Below are 15354 nucleotides of genomic sequence, written 5' to 3' on the forward strand. Positions count from 1 at the left end.
AGCAGGGCCCCCTGACTCCTCCTGTACTGTAACTGCACTGTTGTACTGTTGTAAAGTGCTGCACAAACTGTTGGCGCTATATGAATCCTGTTTAGTAAAAATAATGTGCCAGGGCCATGTATATATAGACACACGTGCATGTATGTTTGAGCTTTGGGGTGCACACCCTAATGCAATAGGCTGCGCACACCTATGTGTCAGTGGCTGCTTGCGACCAGGAGCTTTCCGATCACGTGACCAGCGGGACAGCCAATCACAGCGGTCACATGGTCATAAACCCCATCCCACTCAGACTCCTTTCACACTGGGGCACTTTTCAGGCATTTTAGCCATAAAAATAGTGCCTGAAAAGCGCCTCTCAAGCCACCCCAGTGTGAAAGCCCGAGTATCAGTGCATCCCTTATTATTATTATTATTATTATTATTATTATTATTATTATTATTATTATACAGGATGTATATATATTTTTAGCTCGCAGGAGCATGGCACTCCTAACCCTCTTGTATTGAGTTGTATTATTGCTGTACTGTTTCCCTTTATATTGTAAAGCGCTGTGCAAACTGTCGCTGCTATATAAATCTTGAATAATAATGATAATATAGTAGCAGCAGTTTGCAATATAAAAAGGGAGACTGTTCAGTTGCAATACAGTTCAATAGAGAAGAATTAGGAGGGCACTGCTCATGGAGCTTACAATCTAAAAAGAAGTGGCTGCAAAGAGGCTGCAGGAGACCAGCAACAAAGGATAAGTGGAAGTATTCGGGGGTTCCATACTATAGAATGCTTGGAGAAGAAGTGATGTGTGAATTGTGTGAAGCTGATTACATATTGCTGAGTGACATAGAAATGCGATTTTCTGCAGTCTTTGGGCTGATCTCACGGTATCCCGACACAGGTCTGACTTCAAAGGCACCAGAGAGCAATTGGCCTCCTTGTAGTCAGATAGCAAAATGTATCTCTATCACTTAAACGCCAAGATGATCCTTGAAAATGTTTACATGTAGACACATGAAGACATGACAAAGAAAGAGCTCTTTAAAGCGGAGACTAGAAAGAGAAGATTGGTTATATGAGCTTCCTCTTCATATAATCAAACGTAATTACCCAAGTGACTTTTCAGTTTCTTGTGATTACAGCCCTACAGGTATCACTAATAACACAGCGCAGTGTGTAGCCTATGTAATTAACTCCCTCTTCTTCTTTTCTGGAACAAAAACAGTCCGCAAATCACTGCCATCAAGGAGAGCCTCCCTGGCCAATCACAGGAGGACACAGCTGACGTCACACCGCCCCGACCTTTCCTGTTGGCTGTCAGAGGAGCTCCTTTCAATAGAGGAAAAAGAAAAGAAAAAAAGTTTTCTTGACTTTCCTTGAAGTGTGTTGCCTGTGGAGTGGGAGCGCTCAGAGCTGGACTTACCTTCATCCAAGGGATCTGACCAAGGAAGGAGGACACGAGGAGGATCTGTCACCATGTCTTCTTCTAGGGACACCAAGGAGGACTTCAGCTCTGATGAAGAAAGCTCCGCTCGCCCCATGCATTCCCCATCCGAAGCCGAGCACAAGATCAAGATCTCCAGCCTGTCTTTCAGCGTGGAGGCGCTCATGGCTGATAAGAGGGTGCCCAAAGAGGTGACCCATCTACGTGCCTTGGAGACTTCTGGGGCCAGCGGGGCCCCTAGGCACCTGGCTTTGGGGGCCGGGAACAGAGAGAGCCCCAGTCCTCCTCCTGGGCTCACCAAAAACCTGGAGACTTCTTCTGTCAAATCGGAGAACTCTGAAGATGGGACAGGCTGGCCAAAGGAAGGAGGCAGATATTCCCCTCCACCAAGTAAGTCGATTGTCTATGGTGCGGTGCCAGGGCGATGTGTATCTGCGGTGCAGCTCTCTGATTTCATGTAGGGCCATTACTGCCTCTTTCATCTGCTTAATGAAAGCTGACTGCTCTGCATGCTCTGATATCAATACCTCTGTGCATTCCTCAGTCTCATATGTATGGAGGATCTGCCCTCACTAAGGGGGTGATTTACTAAAACTGGAGCACTCACAATCTACCTCTGTGCAATCCTCACATGTATGGAGGATCTGCTCTCACTAGATTTACTAATACTGGAGTACTCAGTATCTACTTCTGTGCAATCCTCAGCCTCACATGTATGGAGGATCTGCTCTCAATAAGGGTGGATTTACTAAAAACTAGAGCACTCACAATCTATCTCTGTGCAATCCTCACATGTATGAAGGATCTGCTCTCACTAGATTTACTAAAACTGGAGCACTCACAATCTATCTCTGTGCAATCTTCATATGTATGAAGGATCTGCTCTCACTAGATTTACTAAAACTGGAGTACTCACAATCTACCTCTGTGCAATCTGCACATGTATGAAGGATCTGCTCTCACTAGATTTACTAAAACTGGAGTACTCACAATCTACCTCTGTGCAATCTGCACATGTATGAAGGATCTGCTCTCACTAGATTTATTAATACTGGAGCACTCACAATCTACCTCTGTGCAATCCGCACATGTATGAAGGATCTGCTCTCACTAGATTTACTAATACTGGAGTACTTACAATCTACCTCTGTGCAATCATCACATGTATGGAGGATCTGCTTTCACTAGACTTACTAATACTGGAGTACTCAGTATCTACCTCTGTGCATTCCTCACATGTATGGAGGATCTGCTCTCACTAGATTTACTAAAACTAGAACACTCACAATCTACCTCTGTGCAATCCTCATATGTATGAAGGATCTGTTCTTACTAGATTTACTAATTCTGGAGTACTCAGTATCTACTTCCATTCCTCAGCCTCACATGTACAGAGGATCTGCTCTCACTAAGGGGGATTTACTAAAACTGGAGCACTCACAATCTACCTCTGTGCATTCCTCAAGTGTACAGAGGATCTGCTCCCACTAAGGGGGGATTTACTAAAACCGGAGCATTCACAATCTACCTCTGTGCAATCCTCAGCCTCACATGTATGGAGGATCTGCTCTATGGGGGAAATTTACTGAAACTGGAGCACTTAGAACCTAGTGCAGTCCCGCATGGTAGCCAATCGGCTTCTAACTTCAGCTTGTTCAATTAAGCATTAACAATAATATCTGGAAGCTGATTGGTTTCTATGCAGAGCTGCACCAGATTTTGCACCCTTCAGTTTTAGTAAATCTCCCCCAAACTCCTCACTTTTTTTGCTACTTATAATGATTTCCGGTAACCAAAAGGTTGGCCTTAAATGAAGCTGTCTGGTGCATTTGTGTTACTCAATAGATTGTTGCTTCTCACATAGGAAATGAGTAATGATCTCAGCTCCAGGCATGGATGGGCAAAGCAGTAGATTTCCCAGCATAGAATGGCAATCGGGTCTTGTGCCTAGAGGTGGCAGAGGCTAAGAGGCCACTTTATTGTCACAAAAACAAAGACATTATATCAATGCAGTAAATGGAAAAACAAGCTTTGTAAATCTACCCCTTTCTTTCTCTGCGTGAGGCTTCTTAATTGCAAATTTTCAATAAAAAAAATGAAAAAAAGAACCTCAGTAAGCTTTAACACAAGGCTCAGAAATCTGTCATTTTCAGATCTCATACAACTGTCATTTATTTTCAGGATTGTTATATTGGTGTGTTCACTTTTCGAACTGAGCTAGTTACAATGTTTTTTCTAATAAATAAATGTAATTGGGAAAGAAGTGGTCGAAGCAGAGGGGTGTAGCCAAAACGTTGTGTGCCTACAGGATCTAATGATGACAATCCGGCCCTGATGGCAGGTTTATGTTACAAATGAGTATAGGTTTAGGGATTGACTTAGGTAATATCCTTTACCTATACAGTATCTTCAGCTTAACACATGATCTGATTGCTAATTATGAGGTCAGAGGGTGCTGCTTTGTATTGAGACGTCTACAAGGTAATCAATAAATAGATGTTTAGTGATCAATTCGATTAACCTTTTAATGCTCCCCATATATATATATCTTTGACCTATACGGTATCTTCAGCTTAGCACACGATCTGATTGGTAAGCATGAGGTCAGAGGTGCTATTTATTGATTAATTGGTAGAAGTCTCAATACTATGTAACACCTTCTGACTTCACGATTAGCAATCTGATCATGTGTTAAACTGAAGATACCGTATGGGTAAAGGATATTCATATGGGGAGCATTAAAAAAAGTGGATCTAATTGATTTTTAAAAATAATACTTATTGATTAACTTGTAGACGTCTCAATACAAAGCAGAACCCCCTTACCCCATTATTAGTAATCAGATCATGGGCTAAGCTGAAGATACTGTTCATATAAGGCGTATTAAAAAGTTCCTCAATATTGATCACTAAAAAATACCCGTATTGATTAATCGGTAGACGTCAATCAGAACCCCTGACCCCATTATTAGTAATCAGATCATGGCCTAAGCTAAAGATACTGTTCATATAAGGCGTATTAAAAAGTTCCTCAATATTGATCACTAAAAAATACCCGTATTGATTAATCGGTAGACGTTTCAATACAAAGCATGGTTCATCTGACATCATGGTTAGCAATCAGATCATATGGTAAGCTGAAGATACTGTATAGGTAAAGGACCTATAGGACCTAAAGGGCTAAATGACCCAAGTGATTTTGTTTTTGTTTTTTGGTCAATCGGAGGAACTTTTTAATGCTCCCCATGTGAATATTCTTTACCTATACAGTATATTCAGCTTAGCACATGATCTGATTGCTAATAATGAGGTCAGGGGGTGCTGCTTTTTGTTGAGACTACTACAAATTAATCTATAAGTATTGTTTTAGTGATCAGTTAGAAAATGCTTCCTGTATGAATATACTTTACCTATACAGTATCTTCAGCTTAGCACATGATCTGATTGCTAATGATGGAGTCACATGATGTTGCTTTGCGTTGAGACTACTAACAAATAATCAATAAGTAGTTTTTTTTAGTGATCAATTAGAGGAACTTTTTAATGCTCCCTAATATCCTTTACCTATACAGAATTCTCAGCTTAGCACATTATCTGATTGGCAGTAATGAGGTCAGATGATGCTGTTTGGTTTTGAGACTACCAATTAATCAATACGTGTAATTCGAGGCATTTTGTATTGCTCCCCAAGTCTTTTTATTTTTTTTAATAGAGTGATCAATAAGGGAACCTCTCATAAAGTTTTACCCCTCACCTCACCCCTTCCCACACACACACACACACACACACACACACATTACAGCCCCAAGCTAAACGCCATTGTGGCTGGTGTGTGGCTCCAATCCTGCAGCAGATGAGGATCATGGGATCCGGATGTTTATTTAAAATGTTTCATGGTATCTGCAGATGAGCACTACAAATACATGTGTTTGCTGAGACCTGGAACAATACCGGGATTGTCAGATGCTTCGTGGTGGCGTGTAATGTCGCCGGGGAGAGATGTCAAACAGTGTCCCGGTTCAGATTCAAAGACAATGATCTGCACATAAAAGACAATGATCTGCAATAACATTAACTAATAATAACTGGCTCTGATGACATGGGAGATCGTTCGGTGCGAACCTCTGGATGTAGTTTCACTTGAGTCCTAGACAGAGGAATTGCCTAAAACTAACATATGCCATTGGAACTAGTGGCCTGTATTAGACTGATGAGAGGAGACATTAGGGTCAGGGAGCCTGTGTTCACACAAGGGGAAGATTTCTTCTTGGGATCATTTTTACCCTATAGTCCTTTTTTTTCCTACAAATTCCCAGCCAGGTTTGGATGATATCTCTCTGAAAACTGGTATTTTTTAATTAAAAGAAATACACATTTACCATAAGCTTTACTTAAATTCCATCATTATGATAGGAGGTACTACAAGAGCCATATTCATCTTGTACTAGCCTCCCAATATCTATTTTCAGAGAAAATTTAGCAGACATATCACCCAGACCTGATCGGGTATTTTTATTGCTGGCCCAGTACATGTTTTTTTGTTTTGTTATTTCCAATTGATGTTATATGATATTTTATAAAAGAAAGCTTTACCTAATTGGCATAATTTATAATAGAAGTCATTTTCACCTCCTACTACTCTCCAATATCTATTTTCAGGGAACATTTAGCAGACATATCACCCAGAACTGATTAGGTTTTTTTGTATTTGTTTTTTGCTGGCCTAGTAAATGTTTTTTTTTTTTACTTCCATTTATATGATATTTCATAAAATACACATTTTTGGCATCATTTATGATAGAAGTTATTTTTACTTCCTACTAGCCTCCAATATCTGTTTTCGGGAAAAATATAACAGACATATCACCCAGACCTGATTAGGTTTTTTTTTTTTGCTTTTTTTTTTTTTTTGCAGGCCTAGTATAAATGTTTTTTTTTCCATCTATATGATATTCCATAAAAGAAAGCTTTACCTAATTGGCATAATTTAGGATAGGAGACATTTTCACCTTGTACTATAGTGCCTCCAATAGCAGGAAACATTTAACAGGAGGTAGGAGTCACTACAAGAGCCATTTACACCTTGTACTATCTTCAAGTATCTGCTTTAAGGGAAAGTTTTACCAGACATCACCCAAATCTGATTTGGTATCTCTATTGCTGACCCAGTAGATGTATTAAATTTAAACTCATAATATTTTTATAAAATGAAAAATATTTATTCTAAGCTTTGCTTAATTGCTATCATTTATAATAGGAGTCGTTTTCACCTTGTACTAGCTTCAAGTATCTATTTTCAGGGAAAATTTACCAGGCCTCACCCAAATCTGATTCGGTATCTTTATTGCTGGCCCAGTAGATGTTTTTTTTTAACTCATAATATTTTTTTTTGAATGAAAAATATTTATTCTAAGCTTTACTTAATTGCTAACATTTATAGGAGTCGTTTCTATCTTGAGGGAGACATGATAATCAGTACCTGATTAGGTATTTTTATTGCTGGCCCAGTAATTTACATCCAGTCAGTAAAATTACATTTTAAAGAAAGACGTTTAGACTAGGATACTAGCCTGAAATTATTTTACTGGGCTTAAAGGCAAGCAATAACAAATACCCAGGTTTGGATGACGTTGTTAAATGTTCCCTGAAAAGGGGTATTTGGGGCTAATACAACATGATAACTTCTATAATGTTTCATAGCCATGCTAATTAAGACAATTTCAATGTGAATATATTTCTTTATTTTATTGGGAATTAAAAAATAATCAAGGTGCCAGCCAGCAAGAAAAAAATAGCCAATCAGGTTTTGGAAACGTGACTGTTAAATTTTCCCTGAAAATAGATATATGAGGCTAGTACAAGGTGAAAATGACTCCTATAATCCACTCGTATCACAAATGATGGCAAATAAAACTTAGGAAAAATATTTTTCTTTTTTTAACGATTACTTTACTGGACGTTTATAAATAATTGGTGGACCAGCAGTTAAAAAAACAAAACAAAACTCTTCCTTGATGGTTTAGGAAATGTTCCCAGGCACTCATTTCTTTCCACTGTATCATTCCTTCCCAGTCATCTGCGTATGATTCTGGCATTGCAGCGATGTCACTGTGCATGTTGGTTCGCTACAGTGTTGTATACAGTATTAGATACTTCACTGCAGTACAATATGGTAATCACAGACGCAGGCCAATCAAAACTCTTTTATAACTTTATTGAATTCGGGAAAAGAGGACTGATTCGTTCAATTTGGAGAAAGGGAAAAGGAAAATAATAAAGTGGAGATGTTAACCATGCATAGCAAGCAATTGGAATTATCTTTTTTTTTTTTTTTCATTTTTCCAAGTAAAAAGATGAAAATAACTTGCTATTAGCACTCAAGTTATAGTCATACCTCTTTTCTTCAGTTAGGGAATTACTGGTGAATGATTGCATTACTGGTGGATGATTGTAATGGATTTTTTGTGCTTACTATTGCTCTTTGCTAAAATAAATCGAGAGAGAGAGAGAGAGAGAGAGAGAGAGAGAGAGAGAGAGAGAGAGAGAGAGAGAGAGAGAGAGAGAGAGAGAGAGAGAGAGAGATGTGTGTGCGTGTGTGCATATATACAGAGAGAGATAGATATATATATGTGTGTGCAGAGAGAGAGAGACAGAGAGAGACAGAGAGAGATCTATATCTTTCGATAGATAGATAGATAGATAGATAGATAGATAGATAGATAGATAGATAGATAGATAGATAGATGTGTGTGTGCATATATACAGAGAGAGATAGAGCTATATATGTGTGTGCATAGAGAGAGAGAGAGAAAGAGAGAGAGAGAGACCTAGATAGATAGATAGATAGATAGATAGATAGATAGATAGATAGATAGATAGATAGATAGATAGATAGATAGATAGATAGATAGAGATATGTGTGTGTGTGCATATATATACAGTTAGAGGTAGATAGAGATATATGTGTGTGCAGAGAGAGAGAGAGAGAGAGATGTGCATGTCTGTGCATATATATAGAGAGAGATAGAGTTAGACGTATGTACACTACAGTTTATGTGTCTGTTGCATAGTTGTCTTAACGCACCATTGCGCATGTATACTTATTTATTCAAATGATGAAAAAAGTGACTATTTGCCATGACAACCAAATGACAGCTGTCATTTTTTTTTAATGGAGGTTATACAAAGGCAGGGAGGCTTACTTTTTGCAGTGGACAGCATGTAATTTTGAAAATTGTGCCCCCATAGTGCTTCTGGCATGAAATGTAAACCTTAGGCTGAAGAATAAATGCACCTGAGACATGTTGGTGGAGGAATAGATAGTGATGTGAGTGACATTCACCTGCAGAAGAAGCCACCTGTCACTTCCTGACCAGGGGGTACACTTCTTTACTTTACTCTCATACCTGATTTTCCTTGTAATTTCTCTTCTCATTGTCAAGGCGATCAGGGATCCTTGCAAGACACACGGGTTCATTTAGGCTGCATTCACACCTGAGTGTTTCAAAGTCGTTATTACCACGATTTTGCTGCGTTTTTTCTCGATTAGCCTTGTTGCCACAATTTTGTTCAGGTCACCAATGTAGAAGGCAGAAAACCGCCTGTAATCTGCCCCAAAGCAGCTCCTGTTCTTTTTTTACCTTAGGGCGTTTTTCAGGCTTTTTGCTTCAGGTGACAAAACGCTTAGATGTGAACAGGTGCCATTGAAATTAATGGGATTTTTTTCCCCGGTGTTTTACAAGCGTTTTATGAGATGAAAATGCTCAGGTGTGAATGCAGCCTACTGCTTGCACATGATTTATGCTTGAAGTGAACACAACTTCACAGTAGAGGTTGTTTACTAAAACTGTATGGTGCAAAATCTGGTGCTGCTCTGCCTAGTAACCAATCAGCTTCCATTTTTTTTTTTTTGGTCAAAGCTTCTTGAACAAGCTGAAGTTAGAAGGCGATTGGCTACCATGTACCATGCACAGCTGCGCCAGAATTTGCACTCTCCAGTGAATCAACCCCACAAAACTGGATGCACACTGATCAAGTAGTGAATAAGCTGGGCTCATTTTGAATACCTGATCATGTGCAAGGGAAATAAAAAAATACACTATTTATGCCTGCCTATGATTGGAGTGAGCACAGCTTCACAAAGCTGGGTGAACTGTCGCTGTTCCTTTAGTAAACCAACTCCCACTGTGTGCTATACAAAGGATAAACTACCTCTTTTTTATATAGACATGCCAAATCTTTTTTATTAAAATGCACACCAATTTGATTTGACTAAGATGCAGGAGAATACATTTTCCATCATAACTCATAGTTTACCTGCTAATAAGAAGTTTAGATATTCTACTCTAAATTGCTGGAAGGATAAATATAGATAAAATCTATCTATCTATCTATCTATCTATCTATCTATCTATCTATCTATCTATCTATCTATCTATTAATCAATCTATCTACTTTGTTTTTTTATTTTTTGGTTTTGTTTTTTTTAATCCGTTACAAGTGTTTCATATCTTTTCTTAATCAATAGCAGAACGTTTTTAATTTAAGTTTGTGGCACCTAATTGCGAATATAATTAAGCAATTACAGGAGCTTTGGCTTTATTAAGATAGAACATTTTGTTATAAATAGGTGCATGGATCACCATTTATTCAGTTACTGGTTAACCATGCTTAATTAATGAATTAGTAATTCTTGGAATGAAACAATTAAATGTAAATAGGTGGTGAACCCAGGGTACCATCTGTGTTTTCTGGATGAATACATCAATAATTGAACAAGTATATTTAGGGTGATCTGTCAGTACAATTTAGGGATCCTTTTTATCTTAACGATGTCATGTAGGATTTATGTGCATCAGACGTGTATAAAATAACAATATATCGATCTGTTTTGTTCATCTACTTCTAAAACCAGAGAGATCCCCTCCGATAGGAGTTCCTCTATTTCCCAGAGCACCCATATACTTTCATACATATATCTGGTTGTTTGAGTCAGTTTATACAATGGCTTCTTTTCCGAATCACCCCCTGATATTTATTGGTATTGGTGTATTATTTTTGGGGATCATCATATATATATATATCATTTTTATAGCAGGATTACAATAATCTCTGATGATCCATCAGTGTCTAGGAGAGGAGAAGCCTCTATTAAAACGAGAACATTAAGCTTCGTTTTAATCATTGCTACTGTAAAACTTCACTTGAATTTTATGCTGCTTTTGAAGTCGTGTCCTTTACCCAATAAAACAAATGCTAATAAATGGCAACCTAATTGTACAGAGGAAACTCCATGCATGTAGATAATTACAGATCTGTATTTATATATGGTGATTACTTTTCCTCCATAAGGTGATCTGAGTTTCTTCTATTCCCTTGACATGCTCTTGTTGAGTTATAGGTTCAGCTATTTAAAAGTGTGTGTCATTGCTATAAATTCCCGATCTATTGACGACTCTGCACCCTTCTGCTTTGATGTTTTATTAGGTGGAACACTTAGTGCAATGATGGCTAACATTATGTTTTTTTTTTCCTTTCAACCGTTATTAAATGACAGAGGCCACATAAACGTAACGACCTATTTAACGATTGCTGTAGTTTCATCTAGAATTGGTTGATTTACTAAAAAAAACAAACAAGAGAATGCTAATTTTTGCAAAGTCAGTGTTGCATTACCAAGGGGAATTTGGTGAAGATGTAATATATACATTATTTAAAGAAAAAATGTAAAAAGTATTTTTGTTTGCACATTGTTGGATTATCTAAACTGAGCATATCACCTTATTCACTAACTAAACACTTTCTACTCCAACCCTAAATCAATCTGGAGTCTTACCCAAATATATATATATATATATATATATATATATATATATATATATATATATATATGAATTATTTTATGTGTTGGGTTATCAATATACCTGTTTACATGGTCAAATTGGAGATCCTCCTCTGAACTCCTGCACAGCTGCTCCAGACTTAGGTTGACCATACATATACATACATGTACAATTTTCTTTTAGAGTTACTAAAAAACATATAATATGAGGTCAAACCTAAAAACTTTCAGGTTGTATGCAATCCGGCAGGCCCTTGCACTACAAGATAAATCTAAAGGAAATATCAACAAGAAATTTGTATAATGTATGGCCAGCTTGAGTAAATTCCCCTCATCACAGGCAGTTTATAATTTGCCTACATTGGTCCAGTTTATGGTCACCAGGACTGATATGTGAAATGGGGGGGGGGGGGGATTACATATTGAAAACAAAAAACTGGAGCAATGTTGCTTGTACATACTATTCTATTGAAAGTGGAACAGAGACCAGTGAAAATGTTGTCCATAGTTACTTTTTCTTTTTTTTTCAATACTGTTGCTAGCTTTCATTTTCCCATAGCAGGGAAATGACAGAGAATCATTGATGGGTTGCCAAGGGCAACATTCTAGTTCTCCTCTTGTTTAATCCTTTTACATCATTCCTTTTAAATTTTAGCGTACACCTAGCTTGTTGATATGGGTACCATGTTTCATGGTATGCTTAACCCTCTCCTAATGCATATCTTTTTATTTTGCAGGACATTTGAGCCCATCTACCTGCACCCTAAGGAAACACAAGACCAACCGCAAGCCCAGAACTCCCTTCACCACGTCGCAGTTGTTGGCCCTGGAGCGCAAATTCCGCCAGAAGCAATACCTCTCCATAGCAGAACGGGCTGAGTTCTCCAGCTCTCTCAACCTCACAGAGACCCAGGTCAAAATCTGGTTCCAAAACCGCAGAGCCAAAGCCAAAAGACTGCAGGAGGCTGAACTGGAAAAGCTGAAAATGGCAGCAAAGCCCATGCTTTCCCATGGCTTCAGTTTACCTTTCCCTCTCAGTTCCCCCATCCCAGGTGCTTCATTGTATGGATCCTCCTACCAGCTCCACAGACCGGTCCTTCCCATCCCAGGACTCTATGCTACTCCTGTTGGATACAGCATGTACCATTTGTCTTGAGGCAGCTGCTGAATGCACTGGTTATATGGACTACTTGATGGGCCTTCTGCTAGCCCCCAGCTGCACCAAAGACCCAGGACAGTGCTGGTGGCTCTCTGGATTTACCCTCTTCCATAAACTAAATACAAGTGCCTTGCAGCCTGAGAGAGGGCCAGAAAGCTGGATACTGAGGGACACTCTGTAGGAGATGGAAAAGTGTGCTGTCATTTTTACTCCTGTCTAAAAAAAATCCTCTAGTTCTAAGTTGGTTGTATAGGTCCTACAATCACATCTGTAAGAAATTCTGGAAGAATGACGGTGTAAAAATGTAGATAAAAAGAAGAGGGCGAAATAATTTACCAAAGAGTGGGCTTTTCAAAGCCTGCCAGTTGACAGGTGCAGTATCTGCAATGCTAGTGTCTGAAGTACCACAAGTCACCAAAGCTGGAGCAAAGACATCAGGAGCAAAAATAAAGCCTTAACCTTTAGCAGCCAATCAATTCTTATCTTTCTCTGGAAACATGAAATTACTACAATAGTTTGGTTGCTAGAGTGGTATTAAAGCCAAAAAATAAACATTTATATTATATTGAAGTTTACCAATTCTTAAATACAGTGGCTGCCTACGTTTCCTTTTTTAGGCTTTTTTTCCCTTTATTTTAACCTGGTGACCCAGACCTAACTCTTTTGTTTTTCAGCTTCCTTTCACAGACCAAGCTGTCCAACAAAAGTGGCAGTTAAAGGGTTGAAACAAACCATTTAACATTGATAGGGGTGGTTATAGTGGTCAGCCTTTATTCGTTTAGGCAAAACATTTATTTTAAAAAAAATGTTTGCTGTAACTGCTTAAAAAATGTTAGCTGGAGTTTGGCTTGACATTATTAGTCAAGTTTAATGTGCTAGTACATCCAACACTACCCTCTCCCCAGTTTGACCATGCTGTTGTCCAAAGGGGTCTCCATTCCTCCTCTATCTGAAATGGAGACACCTGAGAGATCAGCCATGATCCTGATTATCATGGCTTTTCTGTTTCATAAATGGACATCCCAGTGAGGGATATTTACTAAAACTGGAGCACTCACAATCTGGTGCAGCTGTGCATGGTAGCCAATCAGCTTCTAACTTCAGCTTGTTTAATTAAGCTTTGGCAATAAAATGTAGAAGATGATTGGTTTCTGTGCAGAGCTGCACCACATTTTGCACTCTTCAGTTTTAGTAAATAACCACCAGTGCTACTGGCATGATCACCATGTGAAAGCAAAGGAAAAATCTGAAAAAAAGGAAATTAATGCAGGCACTATATCAAGTTGCAAAATATTACTTTTTTTTTTGTTCTTGGCTGAATAACCGCCTTTGCGGCAGTTACAGTTCTGCTCCGGTTTTCCTATATCAGCCCAAGCAGGTCACTTTTATAAAGCACTGTGTGGTGTAATGTTTTAAACAGGAAAGGTTTGATATAGGTGATGCCAATTGTGAGTGTAGCACAACATCTCTCCACAATGTTAGTTCCTTATTAGAAAATACAAATGAGTTACATTTTGGTTATAACTTTATATTCACCTTGTGGTGGGGTTTACTAAAGTGCTGGTTCAGCATTTTTTTTTAGCCAATGCTTTCAGTTGTTTCTTGTTGGGTGTTGAATTACAGGTTGACTTGACCAGTGTAAAACAACCCCATTGGTACACCAGCCCTCTAAATTGTGCCTTAGGAATCACATCCACTGTCAATAATAATGGAGTTTTCTTACACCAGTGCAAATCAATCATCTCTAATCTGCAATACCAAATATAATAATGTAGCACAATGACTTTTTATTGGAAGGTTAATTATATTTTTGCCAGTTGAGCATACACTTTGTATCGATTAAATCACTGATTTCCTTACTTCTAAGCCAATACGGTATATTTTTCATTTTTTTTTTTGTTTGTTTTTCATAAGGGATTCTCCATAAATCAATCTTTCTATAAGTAGAAGTTGTTATACAAATATTTTTTGTTTTACTGCTGAAACACGAACCACTGACCAGCCTTTCATACTTTCTCATATTACCATCCCTTTGAAAGGGACATTGTGTAAAATGGTATATATTTTATTAAAGAGTTATAATTTCATATATCTCTTATTTGTAATTAAATTAAATTCTTGTTACTTAAAACAACTGGATTTGTGGCTTGCTTTTCTCCAAAGAATGTGCTGGGTAATTGAACAGGGAATGTGTAGTTTTTTTTTTCCTTTTGAGAGCTTTCTTAAATGAGTTGACTGTAGTACTTGTGAAACATAAAACTGATATATTAGCAGTAGAAAGTAACATGAAAGTTCTTAAAAGAACTGGATACAATTGGGTAAGAGGGGGTACATTTATTTTATTATTTTTTCTCACACAGAGATATTCCACGTGAACACACTATTCACCTTATTTACTTACATTCACTTTGCTATGTGAACAGGCGCTGCTTCTGTACCCCCTTTAGTAAATAAAGCCACAGAATCTTTGAAAAAAAGAAAAAGCCAGTTTGATTGCCAACTGTACACAACAAAATAGCCCACGTAGGTTAGTTTTCTAAAACATTGCCACTGTTCACTTTGGAAAGTGTATGCTAATTACCATGGTTAATAGTGGGGGAGATCTACTAAAACTCACGCAGAATCTGGTGCAGCTGTGCATGGTAGCCAATCAGCATCTAACTTCAGCTCTTTAAATTAAGCGTTGACAATAAAACTTGGAAGCTGATTGGTTTCTAAGCAGAGCTGCACCAGATTTTGCCCCATACCGGTTTAGTAAATAACCCCCACTGTGAAATTGCGTTCACTTTAAGCATAAATCATGTGCAAGCAAACACCTTTTTTTTATTTATGTCCCTGTCATATTATTGCATTTTCAAAATAAACAGAGCTTCAACTAAATTATTACTTTTTACAGCACCGGGTGGAGTTTTTGGG

General features: G+C 38.1%; 1 protein-coding gene across 1 annotated transcript; it reads left to right on the plus strand.

The window, feature by feature from the left end:
* Nucleotides 1–1281: 1281 nt before the first annotated feature.
* On the plus strand, nucleotides 1282–14572 carry MSX2 (msh homeobox 2). The gene is made up of 2 exons (XM_073620606.1): nucleotides 1282–1829; nucleotides 12017–14572. Exons 1-2 carry the CDS (start codon nucleotides 1472–1474, stop codon nucleotides 12433–12435), a joined length of 777 nt encoding a protein of 258 aa, XP_073476707.1. The 5' UTR covers nucleotides 1282–1471; the 3' UTR covers nucleotides 12436–14572.
* Nucleotides 14573–15354: the final 782 nt, after the last annotated feature.

Source organism: Aquarana catesbeiana, linkage group LG03 (genome assembly GCF_042186555.1).
Source record: "Aquarana catesbeiana isolate 2022-GZ linkage group LG03, ASM4218655v1, whole genome shotgun sequence".
Lineage (NCBI taxonomy): Eukaryota > Metazoa > Chordata > Amphibia > Anura > Ranidae > Aquarana > Aquarana catesbeiana.

What these genes read in the sequence shown, in the direction of transcription:
- MSX2 (XM_073620606.1), top strand. Translation starts at nt 1,472, where the DNA reads ATGTCTTCTTCTAGGGACACCAAGGAGGACTTCAGCTCTGATGAAGAA. An exon ending in CAGATATTCCCCTCCACCAA is followed by an intron (nt 1,830 to 12,016) that starts GTAAGTCGATTG and finishes TTTATTTTGCAG; the next exon opens with GACATTTGAGCCCATCTACC.